Genomic DNA, 17,051 nt, shown 5'->3' with positions numbered 1-17,051 from the left:
AATTGCGTTTTCTCTCGTCCGTCTCGTCCTTGACCACCGTTTGCAGAGGATACCTGGGGCGCTACGCTTCGGGAGCCCTTACAACGCACGAGATAAGGTTAGAGACACTCCCTTCAATTTCCCATATCATCAATCATCATTCTTTTCTCGGTTCTCGGACAACGGCATCGGTCAAAAGCGGGGTGATGCAGAAAATTCTGCACCGGTGCATTCGCGGAGGCATACAATTAGTACCGTTTTTTTTTTTTGGCGTTCGGTCGGCACAACACTGTTCGTTTTGTTGCGGTTACAATCACGAACTCACTTGTTGCCGGGAAATTATTACATTGTTCGGGCTGAGCGGTCCATCGATTAGCAGCGCCCAGCTAATACGGACAGGGTATTCATTTTTCACACATTTTGATGGTGTTGCGAAAGATGGCGAAAACCAAAGCAGCAAAAACGTTCCTGCTGTCCGGAGGATCATAAATTATCCCTTTTGACAGCGGTCACACAGCGTAGCTCCTATCATATGCTGGATGCTGGATATGGTATTTATTATTGATATGCAGCTTGCGGAAGTTGAAACAGTTGACGCCTCAAGTCTGTCTTTTGTTGATGCATATGTTTTATCTTGTGTTGGAATTGAGGTTGTTTGACTCATGATTAAGTTATGTTTAAAGTCTTGTCGGTGTTTCTCGAGAAACACCGGAGTCTGTTGGGATAGGTCGCTATACAGACTGAAAGTGGTAAGATTCGGATAAAACAACAAAGTGGACAAGCTTTATGCTATTAAGAGATTGATGCTTGCTCCACTTAAGACCAACAAAATCTCAAATAAATTCTTTATCAGCTCACCAGTAAGGAAAGCTTTTTTTCCTAATTGAACATAAACTTGTGACACATGGGCCGCGCTAGTAAAATTAAAATAATATAAATTTAAATTTGAGCCAAGCTTGAAATGTGTTTCGCCGAAATTAAACAGCACTCGGATAATAACCTAGTAAGTTAGAGAATTTTATGTGACCACCATAAGCAACCATCAAGTATTGGGACTCTTAATTTAAACCAGGTGAAATGAGCACTGAGGACGGTGAAGACAGTGGACGCCCAAAAGATGTGGTTACCGACAAAACATACAAGATATCCGTAAAATTTTAAAATCAACCATAATATGAAGTTGAACAAGATGGCTGACACCCTAAAGATATCTAAGGAACATGTTAGACACATCGCTCACGGGTGTTTGGATATCAGAAAGCTCTGTGCAAAATGGCTGCTGCGCGAGCTCACATTTGACCAAAACCAACAACGAGTTGATGAGTCGGAGTAGTTTTTGGAGCTGTTTGAACGAATTAATCCGGCTTTTTATGTGGGTATGTTACGATAGATGAGACCTGGCCTCACCACTGCAATCCGAAGTCTAATATACAGTCATCCCAGTGGACTGGATACAATGAACCTGCTCCAAAGCGAGGGAAGCGCAACAATCAGCTGCCAAGGTTATGTCATCAGTTTTTCTTCATCGGCTATCTTCAGAAAGACCATTAAGAGCAACATCAAGTTTTTGGATTCCCCTGATAAGACTCCCAGCAACTATTTTCTTTTCTCAGATCTCAGCAGGATTCTCTCTGGGAAGCATTTATTGTCGAATGAAGTGGTGATCGCCGAAATGGAGGCCCATTTGGAGGCAAAGGAAAAATACTACTAGAAAAATCGTATCAAAAAATTTAAAGACTTATATAATCGATGACTCTTAAAGGGATGTACGGTGAGCTAAAAAAATAGCACTATCAAAGACCACACTATCCGCCCACTTGTCGGCTAATCAGCTGATCTCTAAATGTCTAGAACACGAATTCTAACTGACCGCCTTCTAACTGAGACCTAGAAGCCTTCCTCAACTGATCGTCTAGTTCCGGAGTTCCAGGGAACTATTTTTGGAAACGGGAATTCAACATGAATTGATGCAAATGACACCTGCATAGAACATATCTTACTTTAATAATTCATGATAAAAACACACAACCCTCCACTGACCTAGATGTACATCGGCCAATGAAATACTTCCAGACTCCAGCTTGGTTTAATACAAGAAAACAAAACAACAAGCCTCAATACATTCACGACAAACAGCACAATAATGATGCACTAGCTGCCAGCACACCCGTTAGATGCCTCAAAACCGGTAAGTGCCATATTGTTTTGCTGTTAGTGTTCCACCTACCGAAAGATGAATGAAACAAAAAGACAACTTATGTTAAAAAAAAACCCCAAGCCCAACTATTCCTAACATTACCCGGAGGCCCACTAGTGACACACTAGGTGCAATGCAGCATCGAAACCCCGAAACAGGTGGACGGCTTGACTGCTGAAGAGCGTTAAGATAATGATGCAATGATGATTGTGATGATGGTAGTAAGCCGAAGGAAAATTATCCACAACAACCACACGGAACAGTACGAATGAGCGTACGATGATGAGAGTGTAATTATTTCCGTTTGTTCAGCGACATTTCCGTGCTTTCCGTGGAGCTGGAGCGCCCCGCGTATGCATTTCTGCACCGCGTCTGTCCTGTACGAAGCGGAAGGGACACCCATGGAACGTGTGGCAGTGTTGTTCTGTTTTAAAACGCGACCGCGCACACCGACGGGCAAATGGTTTTGAGTGACACATTTTTCCCTGGGTGAAATTATGTCAACGAAAGTAATTTATCATTCGCTTCGAACGTTCGGAGTCACAATCGCGCCAATGTTCGTTTGTGATCATGTTACACGAGTCGACGTTTGACGTACGCTTGCTCGTTCCAAACTAGCCAGCAAATAACACTTCTTTGCATTCGATGTACGTTTGGTTTTTCTTTTGCAAACTATTTAATTTACACATTTTTTCTTCGTTCCGTTTCCTCGTGAATTCGTCTTAGCGGTGGTTGATGTTAGCTCATCTTCGAAAGCCAGCTACAGTGGTTAGTTCGTCCCGTATCCTGAGCTTTTCCATCACACGTCAGCTCATCAAAATGAGTCGCAATAAGAAGACGATGGTATGAATGCAAGGGCGAGTGCATAATTTGACATTATTATCGCCACTGCAATTGCAAGTAGAGCGCGCGCGCGCGCCAATCGAGACTATTGGCGAAGATTGCCACAAGGGGCAACGATCGCCGATCATTAGAACGACGCTGTGTCAAGAATGAGATAAAATTAATTTTGTTGCATTTTTACGCTCGTAAGAAGTAATGGCCGAGACAGGAAAGTGGTGACGGTGACCTATATTAGGCCAAATTATTCCGTCGGATTGCACTGCATTGCATTCCTTCCCGTACGATGATGATGATACAATTTTCCGCGTAATTGTATACTGATATGGTAGAAGTGGAAAGGGAACTCGAATGGAATGTTGATTTGCTTCACGAGCAGTGCCTCTTTTTCTTCGTTCATTAGCCGTGCGCCATGGCACACAATATCGATAAGTAATGGTTTAGAATGAAAAAAGAAGTGCATCGTTATAGTAAATAATTCGCGAGTAATTTAAATTACAATGTAAGAAATATGGCTCGATTTTGCAACATTACACAAACTTGCTGCATTTTTCGAACATTTACTGTGCTTTAAACATTCATGAATAACTGAACAATGTGATATAAGTTTATACTGAACTTAATTGGTACCGATCTTCACACGACCGGGTCGGGGTTCAAATCTCGTCTGGATTAAAACAAAAACCTTATTATTGCGATATTTAACTTGATGATATTTGAAATTAATAGATAAATACTGCTGGTCTATTGTGGATTTTGCATTCATATAATGGAATTTTACATTCACTGAAAGGACAGTTTCAACGAGATTACGTAACTTTTTATGGGTCAAAACCTTTTGATGATTATGAATTAATAAATAAACATCAAATATGACAAAACGGCAAAAAAATTATATCAGCAAACGACCTTACTGTAAGGTGAGTTAAATTCGAAAACATAAATTTTTAGCTGAAACCATAACATCAAACATTAATAAGCGATGCCATCAGATTATCTCAAGATTGCCACTTTGTAAATACTAACCTCAGAAAAATGAACGGATATGAACGGATATCCAATTGGAAATGGATCCCACAGGAAATGAAACCGATCAACCGAAATCAGCAGCCATAATGAGCGAACGGAACAAACTCAATTATCACATTACCGATGGCGTCACCAGGGTGCATGACCTACTCACACTCACACATCCGATCGATCCGTTTTGCAAACCAATACCGGTTCGCGTGGCCATCGATCCCCTAGAGCACGCGAATCCCGAACCTTCCTCGCTTAGGGTAGGGCAGGATTTAATTCAATTTACACCGGGGGCGCATGCTGGGCTACCGGGTTGCCTTGGGATTCACCCCATTCCAACAATAGGGAAGCGCGCCCGCCACTCTAGCTAATATGACATGCTTCTAAACCGAAAAAGAAAATCATTTCCCACGCTACTATCCCACCCAGGTCCCACCTACCCGTCTCGTCCCGCCACGAACGCCCGACGTTTCAATCGAGCGCGCCAGGTGAATAACATCGATACGTTTCAATTTTCCATATCGCATCCACGCTGACCGCGGAGTTCCTACGGTTTCCCTCGGAGAAGACATCACCGCCGTGCTATCGGTGCTTGCGTTGCATCATAAATGAGACGAAGCTGAAGTGACACGTCGGAGACGACAGGACGGTTTTTGGACGTGCTCCTTTGCGCACACGTCATTGACCGGCATTCTTTCGCGTTCGGGGTTTCTGTTTGTCTTACGGCGTTGAATGGTGCGCAAATGCTCGGTTTATGGTTCTGTTTACATACATCCATTTCGCGGTTATCGAACCACGAACGCTCAGCGAATCATTCGTACTGCAAAAACCGTTCGCCACCCGTGTCCCGCCTATCACATCGGCAGGCGTTGGCAGGAGAGTTCACAAACACACAGTTCAGACAACTGTCTCGGGAGAAAACATTAGACAGACAAATCGACAATCAAGCAGTCGTCAGACCTGCAGACTGATAAATAGCCGACCGGTGGGGTATGCAATTAAGACGTTCACTTTTGGGAATCTGTTTTTATGATATCAAGACACTACAATCGTTGCCGGGGTTCTTAGAGCACACAATGTTGACACAAGAACCATTTATTTGCGAAAAATAAAACAAAAGTGCTCACATTAATTATGCATTGCCGTCGAAAGATCTTTTCTTTTTTATTGTTTCGTCTTGAAAGATCTGAAGTACGATAATCGTGAACGAGCAATGAAATGAAACAAATACAGGGTGTGTAATTAAGAAATATTTGAATTATTTTTATTTCATTTTACTACCATTGGACAGAATCACTGTGTTGGTTTTTGTTTTGGAAACATTCGAAATTTCAACTGATTGATTTGTCCAACAGACTGCACATCTCTTGACGATTAAATAAAGGTTGTATTTTTTTTTTATTATAGGCTCCTATAATAAATAAAGGAGGAGCTCAAAGCAACTGTTCAGTAGCGGATTTAGTCATTTGAAGGCCCTAAGCAGAGTGAATGTTGAGGTCTCGTCAAACACGCCACTGCAACTGATATTAAGAGACTGCTAAAAACCATATACATCGAGGAATAGTTGCAACCTATTCCTAACCTTGGAAAATGTTAGGGAAAGAAAATTCCTTAAAAACAGGTCAAATTTTATTTACATGCGGAGGGTGCCATAGAGACAAAATTCTTTGTCAATAATGATTTTGGTCACTGGTCACTTATTGCGGTACAAAAACAAGTTGAGAAATAGCTGTTGAAGGTTTATTTTCAACATGAGTTATATCCTTGAGCGTAGAATTTAAATGTCAAAACGTACTTTCTTACTACTAGACTTACGGATAAATGATCTAGAAACTGATGAGAAAGAATCGAGTACCAGATCACCGCTCAGGAGTCAGACCGTCCCGTGATGTCTCTGCCATCAATAGAACAGGTCCCTTCTACTTTCCAGGAGGCCCCTCATTATGTTCGGGAGTGTTCCTAAGCTCTAACAGCTTCTTTTCAGCAGATCCGACTCTATCTGGAGGCCCCAAGAATCTGTTTAGTTTGCTTATACTATGATCCGCTCCTGTCAAGACAAAATCTCAAAGTAAAATAATGACTTGCGTTTGGCTTGAGACGGTGATCGAATTTGCAAAATTGCTGATCGTTTGGTACTAGGAATAGGAAAAGCTCCCATCTTCACGAAGATGAGGAGCACACTTTATTTGCAGTTTGTCATTCACTAACTGACATTAATGTTGACTTTATACAAAATCGTTGGAAAATTATGTCCTTGCTCAACAAACCAAAAAGTATAATCTTTTAAATTATAATAATATTTCTCTTATGAAATTTAACAAAACCTACAGCAACTTTTCTTAGCTTCTATGCATGCAAAATGCAATGATTCGTTTCGATTACGTGTAGAAAATTCTCGCACATCCACAGCTAGTTATCGTCTGAGCTATTGGAACAGACAACCCGCACAAATGAAAGAAGTGCAAGTTACGCTGTGTATAAATCTTTGCGTCCGACAAAAAGCACCACCTATTTAGCTACAGTCTCAATTGAATGAGTTTACAATTATCCTAACTTCAACACGGCACAACGGTTCGTTACTTGCACCGTGTCCGCGTTGAATTGCGTGAACGTCGTCCTCCGCTCCTCATACTCCTAAATGCTGTTTTCCCCTAATGCTGTTCTTCGCTCTGCACGCTTACAATACCATCAACGCGAGCAGCGAAGATGACCATCAATGAACCTGACCAATGTAACCGCCTTTAACCGTCTGAATGCTGTGCTCTTTAAGAAACCCGCCATGAAACCGCAGCTACCGATCAAACCATTATCATCGGTCCAAACCCGGTACTGCACGCAATCAGGTGCATGCAAACGTAACTAGCATAAGAACCAGCTTCCAGCAACGCACATTCTTCCCGAACGTCCGCTTGCCCACCAGCTTCGGCTTCAGTTTCACCGCTGCTGCAGATCGTTTTTGGATTGCTTTTGCTTTCAGATATTGAACCGCAGGAAACAGGAAGCGAAGGTAGCTCTCAGTTGATTGCGTTTTTTTTTTCCTCTTCCCATTTCCAACGGTGTGGTACTGCTGGCCTTTACCTTCTCTCTACTGCAAAACACTCCACGCAACATCGTCAAGCTTACAACCGTATGATTCCTGCTGTCAAGCAGAAAATGAACATTCAGATGCAGACCCACATCCACAAGCCAGGTCAATGGACTTCGGGGAAGGTGGATTGGTTTCGCGATGGATTTAAAATCGCAACCGACGTTTGGTGAAATTTGCCCCGTCCGCTCGTTCGATCGCTCTTCGCTTCTTCGCGATTAACGGAAAATCTTTTTTAAAAAAAGCGACTCTCCCGCGTCTTTCGCATCGGAAACTGCTTTCCCTGGCCGATTTTTGGTACGGATGGAAATATAATTTTAAACAATGAAACGAAAGAAAAAAGGAAAAAAATGTTAGCTCTTTGACCAATCTTCTAGAAGGTGGATAAAATATAAAAATATATTAAAATAAGTGAATATAATAGCCATATATTATACAGCTATATCATACAATTGAATTCCTCGATGTTGATTTTGCTTATAAACTTTAAATAAATTGCAAATGCTAATGCAAAACTCAAAGTTTTCGCCTTTTTCATCTTGCTTTCCTTGGTTCATTATTCACTTGATTTTGTGCTTGAAGAGATATATAAAAAGCCCTTGGCGAAATGTACAAAAATATATGATACAATCTTTTTCCTTTTTCGCTGAATTTTACATTCACGTTCTTCAGTGTAAATAATATATATCCATGTAACATAATTTCTCTAAGCAAACAATTCTGCAGCGAGTCGAGATATCTACGGAATCAGAATGAATTACAGATCAGAAAGAAAGTTTCTCGAGAGAGATCTTCGTCTCAGAAATCATCTCGTTGTTGTAACTAATGAGCGTCGAGCACAACAAACAGCTAGAGGCACGGGTAGAGACGATCAATATAAAGGGGTTATTACATGGGAGAAAATTCTGTCGGCTGATTTTAAATTCTATCTGTCAATATGAGCTTTCGACAGAAAAAGTCTTCCGCTCGTGTGATAACACATTTATCAGATTTCGTTTAGTTTCGAGAAATAGTTTTTTCGGAGGATATGCGCACACAGAAAATCACAAAAGACAAATTACGTGCTTTCTTCTGCTATTTGATATCACTCCGGAAAGATGAAACAACGCATCGTATTCCATTTGATAGCTATTTGCCATTTTGAAGGATAGTTGTAGAAACCGATAACAGCGTTTTCCATCATGTGATAAGGGCTTAAGAAAAACACGAAAGATAAATCATCATTCCTTAAGTCATTTCACGTAAAATAAAGCATCACAAACATCGGATGGAATTATAACCAATATGATCAAAAGACCGTCAAATCACCATCATACAAAAATAAATAAAAGATCAAAAATGAGAGAGCATCATCGATCGCATGTAAAAACAGGACCAACAACTACAAGATCAATTTGTCCCATTCGTCTAAAAGATAATTGGATACTAGCAAAAAAGAATCCGAAACAGAACGTCAAGCATTGGTCAGTTCTTCAACATGCAGCAAATTTTGAAGAAGAGGGCAGGATGGGAAAATTCCTTTGAGACTCTAGACTCCGTTCAGCATTGAAGCAAAAATATAGCTATTTTGACTGAGTCTGTCAAGGATATTAGATTGGCAAACGATGGAACTAGACCATAAGCGACCACGAAGTAATAACAGGTTGGCTGATAAGTCCCCGGTCTGACACAAAGAATGCGCCGCTAGTATTAAATGCATATTATTTTTATATAGCACCAACCTTCTAATGATTCGTGTCAAAATTTGACGTCTGTATGTCAATCAGTTTGTGAGACAGAGCGTCTTTTGTCAAGAAACTTTTGGTTACTTGACGAACGAAAAAAGGACGAAGAAGAAAAAAGTGTTGCTCCACCAAGACAACGCACCGTGCCACAAGTCATTGAGAACGATGGCAAAAATTCATGAATTGGGCTTCGAATTGCTTCCCCACCCACCGTATTCTCCAGATCTGGCCCCCAGCGACTTTTTCTTGTTCTCAGACCTCAAAAGGATGCTCGCAGGGAAAAAATTTGGCTGCAATGAAGAGGTGGTCGCCGAAACTGAGGCCTATTTTGAGGCAAAACCGAAGGAGTATTACCAAAATGGTATCAAAAAATTGGAAGGTCGTTATAATCGTTGTATCGCTCTTGAAGGGAACTATGTTGAATAATAAAAACGAATTTTGACAAAAAATGTGTTTTCTTTGTTAGACCGGGGACTTATCCGCCAACCTGTTAATAGCATTCGATAAGTAAGTAAGTAAGCAAACGTTGCTGGCATCGTAATCATCAATTCATAAATAAAATTTTTGATTAACAAATAATTCACCAAAAACCAAAATGATTTAATTAAAATTAATAAAAAATGGTTTATATGATCACTGTCTTGGAATAGGTAAACTACAGTAAGCGCCGGCAACAAAAGGATGACTCACAGCGCCTAATTAAACCCGCCTGGCGCACGTTTGCAAAGCTCCTAGCAGGAATCCCTTTTGCCATCGGCAACACACACAATCGAATGTAATAAAAACAAACCTGCTTCCCTCCTGTTGCAAAACGAATCGGGGAGAAAAGCATTTGCTGCTGCCACCCGCGTACACGTTTGGCGTACACACATTTCCATTTGCGTGATAGTTTACCTTTGATAAGCAATATTACATGTGTATAATGTGTATGTGTGTATGTGGAATCCACCCCTTTTTTGCGAATTATTTTTCAGGTCATTCAACTTCCCCCCCAACAAATATTTCAAACGAAAGAAAGGAAGAAAAACTACAAAAACATATTCGCTAAAACACATCCACAGCCCCATCTGTTGCCACAGCGGATATGTAGGACACAGTGCCAAACAAACATCATATCATATCGAGTTTGATACACGACCAAACAAACCTACTTCAAACCCTTTCGGCAGCCAAACCAGGACGATATGTGCAGTAATAGTGTGCTGCTGATAATGCGATAATATCGGCGTAATAAGTATGATTATTTACGAAAAAACTAAAAGTAAAGCACTATAAATTAAATCCGTAACGTCATCATTAATTCAAATCCATACCATTTGCATAGTCGCCCTTTCTTCCAGGATCAGGACAAGTCAAGTGTGGACTGTGTGCCGTGTATTGCCAAGAGGATCGTTGTACAGGTAAGTTACAACGGTAATCCGGTCGATGTAACACGCGTACAACACACCAAAATATTGCGATCTGTCGCTGTTTGAAGCGAATGTTTAAGGCTTACCACAAATTTTCACCCCTCGTAGCAAATTTGCTAACGCTAAAGGACTACTCTTTTTTTCCCCTGTGGTCATACACACCTTTCCGTTTTTATTAACGAGCAAACCCACGAGCTCCCCCGTTCCAGATCAAAGGGTAAAGCGAGAGAGGTTTTTTTTGCGTTCCTGCCATCGACAATCCGCATTTGATGAAGGTGTACCTTATCGACCCCAAATGATCGGCAATGACGGCATTCGGTCACCACCTACAGGGACAGTATGGGTTTTTTTTTGTTGTAAACCAAAGGGTGAGGTTTCCCTACCACCACCCGTGGTCGCTATCCAACGAATCGAAGTGTCCGAATTGCAAATGGTAAAAGTATGTAAATTGCCTGATTTAAACCACCATCAACGCTAACTTACATACACGTCAACATTACCAATTTCCCACCCTCTAAAAGACAACACGCTTGCCAAAATATGCATCGCGCAAAGGTAAAACAAAAAAAAATAGGTCCCCCCCCCCCACCCCCTTTGGTATACACGCACGCAATAGTGGGGTCGACGACCACCCCGGGTGTAGGAAGGTAATAAGAAATAGTACTTACTGAAGTCGATCAGCAGCCGGCCGTAGCCCTTCCTTTGGTACGGTGGTAGCGTGAGGATACAGGACACGTTGTAGTTGAGGAAGGAGTTTTTCTCCTGTAAGTATGTAAAGTATGTATAAGAAAGGACCAAACATGATTGTTTTTTATATTTAACGTTCAATGTTACAGATTACTTTGTGTATTTTGGTTATAAAATTCTCAACAATTAACAGACAAAATTATTAATGCCTATAGCAAATGCATAGACGAAAAAGAGCTTCAATGGCTGTTAAAATAAGAGAACTGGTAAACAATTTCTTTTAGTGAGTTATTTTTTTTAGTTCCGAGTTAGTGAGTGAGAAAAAAGGTTTAAAATTTCAGCTGACAAACTCCACTACAGTAAATATTGCTAAAGTTCAACGACGCGGTTACAATTGTTAAAGGATCTAACAAATATTGAAAAGAAAAACTCATTATCTTCATTACTAAATGAAGAAATCGCATTACGATGTGTTACCTCCACAAAAAAGAGCTTTTTTGTTCGAACACACACAGCAGCGTTTTGGGAAGGGAAGCGATCTAAAAACGAATATCCTTCAAACTGTAGCACCACTTACGGGGTGTTAACCGAAACAACTTCTCTCTTAAGCATGCATACATTAATCTGCTACACTGCGCGAAAAAGGCAAACCATCCATTCCGTCTCGCTGGCTGATATCAACCAACCCGACTGCATAGCTTATGCACCGCTACTATGCAGACATCTCTCATACCGACCTATCCAGCGAGCCACACAAGCGGTGGCCTCTTGAGCTAAGTACTCTTTATGACAAAATCATCATACCCATTGAAATTGAGGTAAAATTTTTTGCGATGTCATTAAATGACTTTGGAAAGTAAAATTTCCAACATAAAATTACATCGGTTTATGCATTTTTAAAATTATATTTAATAGAAAAATCGTCTTTATGTTCTGCTCAAACATAAAATACGACGTAAACATCATCACTTATTACATAAAACAGAAAAACAAAAGAATAACAAAAATGCTGTACCCCAAAAATTTCATCTCCTTGGCTTAAAAGGACCTGCTAGTTCTTGCCAGCCATCTGGTCCGGTGTGTTATAGGCGACATCGGCGCCGAACGTCTTCAAACGTCACGAAAAGAGATTCCAATCCCATCCGGACCGTCTCCGCGTAGTGACGACGTGGTATTATCGGTAGCCTAGAATTCGATGGCCGGCGTGACCTTACAAGGTCTTTAAGCCCAGAAGAAGAGGAATACACTTCCTAGTTGAATAGTTGATCCTCACTACGCTCTGGACAGCCAAGGACCTGCTCCAGTGGTTGGGTAATTTTATACCTGATTAAGCACTGTTCAAACTGTAGAGAATCTAGACACAGTGCAGAATTCGTCATACTGACAACATCAGCAGCTACACTGTTCACAAAGATAATATAATTTACTAGTCTTATATTAATACCTCGTAGTTGGATAGTCAGTTCTCATCATTACGAACGAACGGCTCGAATGAGATTTTAACTCCGGTTCTGTCGTGTGAGGAGCAGCACTCTAGAGCAGGAAACTCTGCCAAGTAATTAATACTCGACCCTAACTCGCGTGCCTCATCCAAAATCGACACATTTTTCACCTTCAATCTGCTCATATCATATGGTTTATTACTTTCCTGCTTACTGTTTCACCCTTTCTACAAAGGGAAAGCGTTGTGCGTCTTATCAGCACATCTAATGATCAGCATCGAAGATAATAATGAAAAATGCTTCATTAGTAATATGAAAACACATGTTAAACATGTTTTCCAGCGTACAAAAAAAATGCAACCCATCCTATTAAATCCTTCTTGCTTGTGATTTGACCACAAATTTCGCCACACTCAAACGCATAAATGGTCCAATAATGATAGTAAAGGCCAACAACAATAAAAAGAAACACAAATAAGAGTTCCTAAATTTATGTTTTAATCATTAAAGACTACATTCATGTAAAACAGTAGACAAAAAAAAAACGCAAACGCATACAGTATAGTGAAATAATGAGGTTTCGTATCACTTCTTTTGGGCGTACCGTCATTATGATCATCAACAGCATGATTGTCTGTGATAGTGATCTGACAAACAAGAGTGTAAACAAATAAACTAGCTGTTATAATTAGCCAAAAACTAAACACAACTGATACACGCCCTTTTCCGCCCGTTCCTTCCGGCAGCTTGTCTTTATTTATTTTTTTGTAATTCGAAGAAACATAAAAAAACCGAACATTTCCAATGATTTGCACACGACTGTTTTGTACACAGTTCGCCGTCTGTTGGTGTCTGGTTCCATCATTTATTTCTGTGTTAAGCTTCGTCTTTTTTTTTTTTCTCTCTCTCTCTCTCTCTCTCTCTCTCTCTCTCCGCTGCGTTTCTTTTTATCCACTCCCTAGCCCTTGGTTCCCTGACAGGCGTGCCAAAAGCATACGCCGTACTACCGTTGTATGTTCCGCACGGTAACGTGGTACCGCTTGCAGCGACAATACCCTTCAATTTGCATTAAATTATGGTACACGTTACCAGCCGGTGATGATGGCTTGGAGCCTGAATCGTAGCAGTTTTCCCAAACCGGCGGTTTCGGGTGTGCATCCATTTTCTTCAGCCGATCCTGTGGTGCTGTGTCGTGTTACACCGGTGTGCCTAATGTCGCTGAGCTTAACCATCGCTAAAGTGACCCTCAAGATACACATTTACATGCTACTGTCTGGGGCGTTATTCTTCCAAAAGCGCTCCAGCAATCTTACCCGTAACGCATCTCTACCCTCCACCAATCCTATGAGCCGTGACCCAGGGTCTCCGGAATGGGGTCGATGGGAGGATTTGCTGTTTGTTTGTTCATTTTTTGTTGTTAACGAGCACCCGAGAAAGGACAGCTAAAGGAAGACAAAACTCATCAAACCACCAGCGTTTGGGCGATGAGTAAAGGTATCACACAACCCAAACGGACTGCGTTTAAACACAGAAAAAGAATGATAAATAATTTTTTGAACAACACAACACCTTCGCTGTATGGGCGAAAAGATGAACCGGTGACCATAGCACACCCGCCCAACTCTTTCACCCCTCTTTAAGTCGTCCTTTCCAGTGCTTGCCTTTTATTGTCGCTAATATATCTGATTCAATATATTTTGCTAATTGCATCTCATAAAGCTTGCTCAACTGTAGGTGTTTCAAATTTCGATCCTCGCTGTGTGCATTGCTTCGCTGTGTTGGAGAGTTTGCACAACGATCGTTTCCCTATAAAAGGAGCATAAATTTTCACAGTTCTGTTGTCGGTTTTTTTGGCGGGTTGCATGCGGAACCACACAAAACATTGGACGGGGCTTTCAGGGGCTTTACCGATGACGATGAAGGAACCACTAGTGGTCTCTACACTGACTTCCAGGCCCACAAGCGTGCCGTATTATCCATCTAGCCGCAAGCGTACCTCCAGCCGAAATGATGCCTCGATTGTGGCATTGGGGTGGGTGATAATGATAATCATGAGTGGGATAGGGTCAATTGCCATCTTTCGGGTCAAGCCGTTCAGGGGAAACTTCATCGTCCATGGCGATTGAGGAGGAGTGTGTAAAGTGTGATGGCGTTAAGACCAACAAATTTCCATTTTTTACCATGCTGTAAAACTTGCCACCACTCGCCAAGTTGCGGACCATTTTCAAAGCACCGAGTACCGGGCAAAAACTAACAGCGAGCAATAGAGCGTGTTGGAAAGGAAAAGTTGGAAGAAAGAAGAAGATCAACTGGATGGGGCGAAAACAATAAGACGGACAACAACCAATAGAAAACACAACCACACTTTGGGAAAATTTAATCCACAAAAGCACCCCAAAAATGTGAAAACAAACATAAACATAAATGTTGGGAAGATAAAGAGTCTTTTGCGTAAATATTTAAATAGTTGTATTAAGACAAATAAATACAAGTACGTAAATTAAATTGGTAATGTGATTAAAAAGCGGGGAAAAATTAACTATAAATAAAAAAACACAAGATTTAATAAATAGATAGAAATTTAACTTTAATTTGGAAATTTAAAGAATTAGGTTGAAGAAATGGAAGACAAACGCAGGAACAGTAAAAATTAAAAACGTTTCTGGAGAATTCTTGCGTTCATACGGAATCATCATAAAGTCGTAATACTAAAAAAAATCATCATAAATTTTTATTCTATTAGGACGGCTTAAAAAACATGATATTGTATTTTTAAAAAATGAGACAACAAAACCCTTAACCGTACGTAAAAAATACAAAATAAAAAAATCATGAGAAAACTTAATGAATAGATAATCAAAATAATACAACTTTTATACCAAACTAAAATAAGATTTACAAACGGCAAAAATAAATTTTGTACAATAAAAAGAATTTATTATAAAATATCAAAACAAATTAAACAATAATAATCATTACACAAATAATAAAACAGTAACTAACAAACGAAGCATAGCCAATTCAATTTACAGCACAAACCCAAACTAATTAAGTCGTTATAATTAACTATTTCGTTAACACATCAACAGAGGTTTTTCAACTCTTCAACGATCTTTATGGCCCTTCGTAACGTGTTTGATTATGAATCAAAATTATTTTTTGATCGTTTATAGGAACAACATTGCCAGCATACCTCCTACCCATATGATCGGTACGGTGCATGGAAACTTCGTTAACAACGCTAATGTTTTTTCAAACCTTACCCTTAATCGAACCATTTCCATTTTCCTAGTTGATCAACGCAAGGGATACGCAAGTACCATTTTCGTGGAAAGTTATTCCCCTTTCTCTTCCCCGGTTGTCCCACTGTTGATTGCCCCCAAAAACCCAACACCGGTCAAAAAGCAGTGGCACATTTTGCTCACCTTTGCCAAATCATTAGCACGATCGGAAAGTGTAAGCATCAAGAAAGTTGGGCCAGGGTGTGCTTTTGCTTAAATTTTACGCTTCAGAATCGTCGCTCTAGCGCGCTACACGGTACATTAAGTCGAGTAATATCCGGTGATATCTTCTTCAACGTTGTTTCCCTCAGCGGTGTGCTGCACATCTTCCATCGTCCATTAAAATCAAGTCACTGGTCTTTCACTAAATGACCACAGTTTGACATGGACACATGGTTAATAGATAACTCGCACTGTACGGTAAAGAAGCTTTTCGAGCAACCTTACCTGTTTGGGGAAGTCACAATGACAACAGCAAACACCACTGCACCTTGTTCCCAATGGAACCAACCACCCCAATCTCTACCCCCCCTTCCCCTCACCAAAAAAAAAGAACTCTCCTACTCAAAGAAGACGAACAGTACGGAAGGGAGGCCAAAACGGGGAGGCCGATATTATGAAATAATGACCAGTAGAACGGCGGAAAGAGTTTACCTATTATCCAGACAAAATATGTGCTAATTTATGTACATTCATTTGAGCACACTGTGCAGGTTTTGAAACAGACGAACGATCAACTCCGCCACCGGGTTTTGATACCCGTCCATCCGGTCATCGTGGGCCGATGTGATCGAATGGATCTAGCCGAACATGTACGGCAGGCAGTGGCAGCATTACGCGCTGGGAACGGAACCTTAGCTTGTCTGGTGGATCTATCTTTTCTGCGGCCCTGGGGCATGGCTTTTCACGATCGAACAACCGTAGAAGATGTATATCGCGCCTCGCGGTGGAGACTTGTTTTTTTTTTTTTTGCTTTAACAGCAACTTCTCAGCCCATTAAAGGCAACCAGCTGAGAGTGGACCCGAAGACACCCTTGCTACGAGTTTATGAATGAATTGGCTAACACTGGATGTAGTGGTTGGTCAGCTAACAGGCAAACCTAGCCGCCTACAGATGGAGACAACAACGACAAAAAAGAAGGAATGGATATTTCAATGTTTGCAAAATTCATTCAGAAAGCTGACCGGAGCTAACCTTCGGACGCTATACTGCCTTACTCCGTCTCAGCTCAAGCAAAATAGTAATAGTTCGTCCATTCGGGGTAAATTATTCCGTTCGCGCAACTTTACCCACACAAACTGTCCGTTCCACTATCGGTCAAGAGCTACTGTTTCATTCATTTGTTTTGCCTCTTCCCTCCCTGCCCCCTCTCTTTTTGTCGTATCT

General features: G+C 40.8%; 2 protein-coding genes across 2 annotated transcripts in view; both read right to left on the bottom strand.

Annotated features, from left to right (window-relative positions):
• Window positions 1-17,051, bottom strand: part of LOC126564988 (glutaminyl-peptide cyclotransferase-like) — a 194,660-nt gene that overhangs the window by 155,386 nt on the left and 22,223 nt on the right. The window lies entirely within an intron of this gene.
• Window positions 1-17,051, bottom strand: part of LOC126565837 (histone acetyltransferase KAT7) — a 56,478-nt gene that overhangs the window by 23,910 nt on the left and 15,517 nt on the right. Inside the window, exon 5 of the mRNA XM_050223047.1 lies at window positions 10,923-11,016. Coding sequence (XP_050079004.1) covers window positions 10,923-11,016 — 94 coding nt within the window. The remainder of the gene's footprint in view (window positions 1-10,922; window positions 11,017-17,051) is intronic.

The sequence above is a fragment of the Anopheles maculipalpis genome, chromosome 3RL, assembly GCF_943734695.1.
Source record: "Anopheles maculipalpis chromosome 3RL, idAnoMacuDA_375_x, whole genome shotgun sequence".
NCBI lineage: Eukaryota > Metazoa > Arthropoda > Insecta > Diptera > Culicidae > Anopheles > Anopheles maculipalpis.
This window is presented reverse-complemented; position numbering and strand designations above follow the sequence as displayed.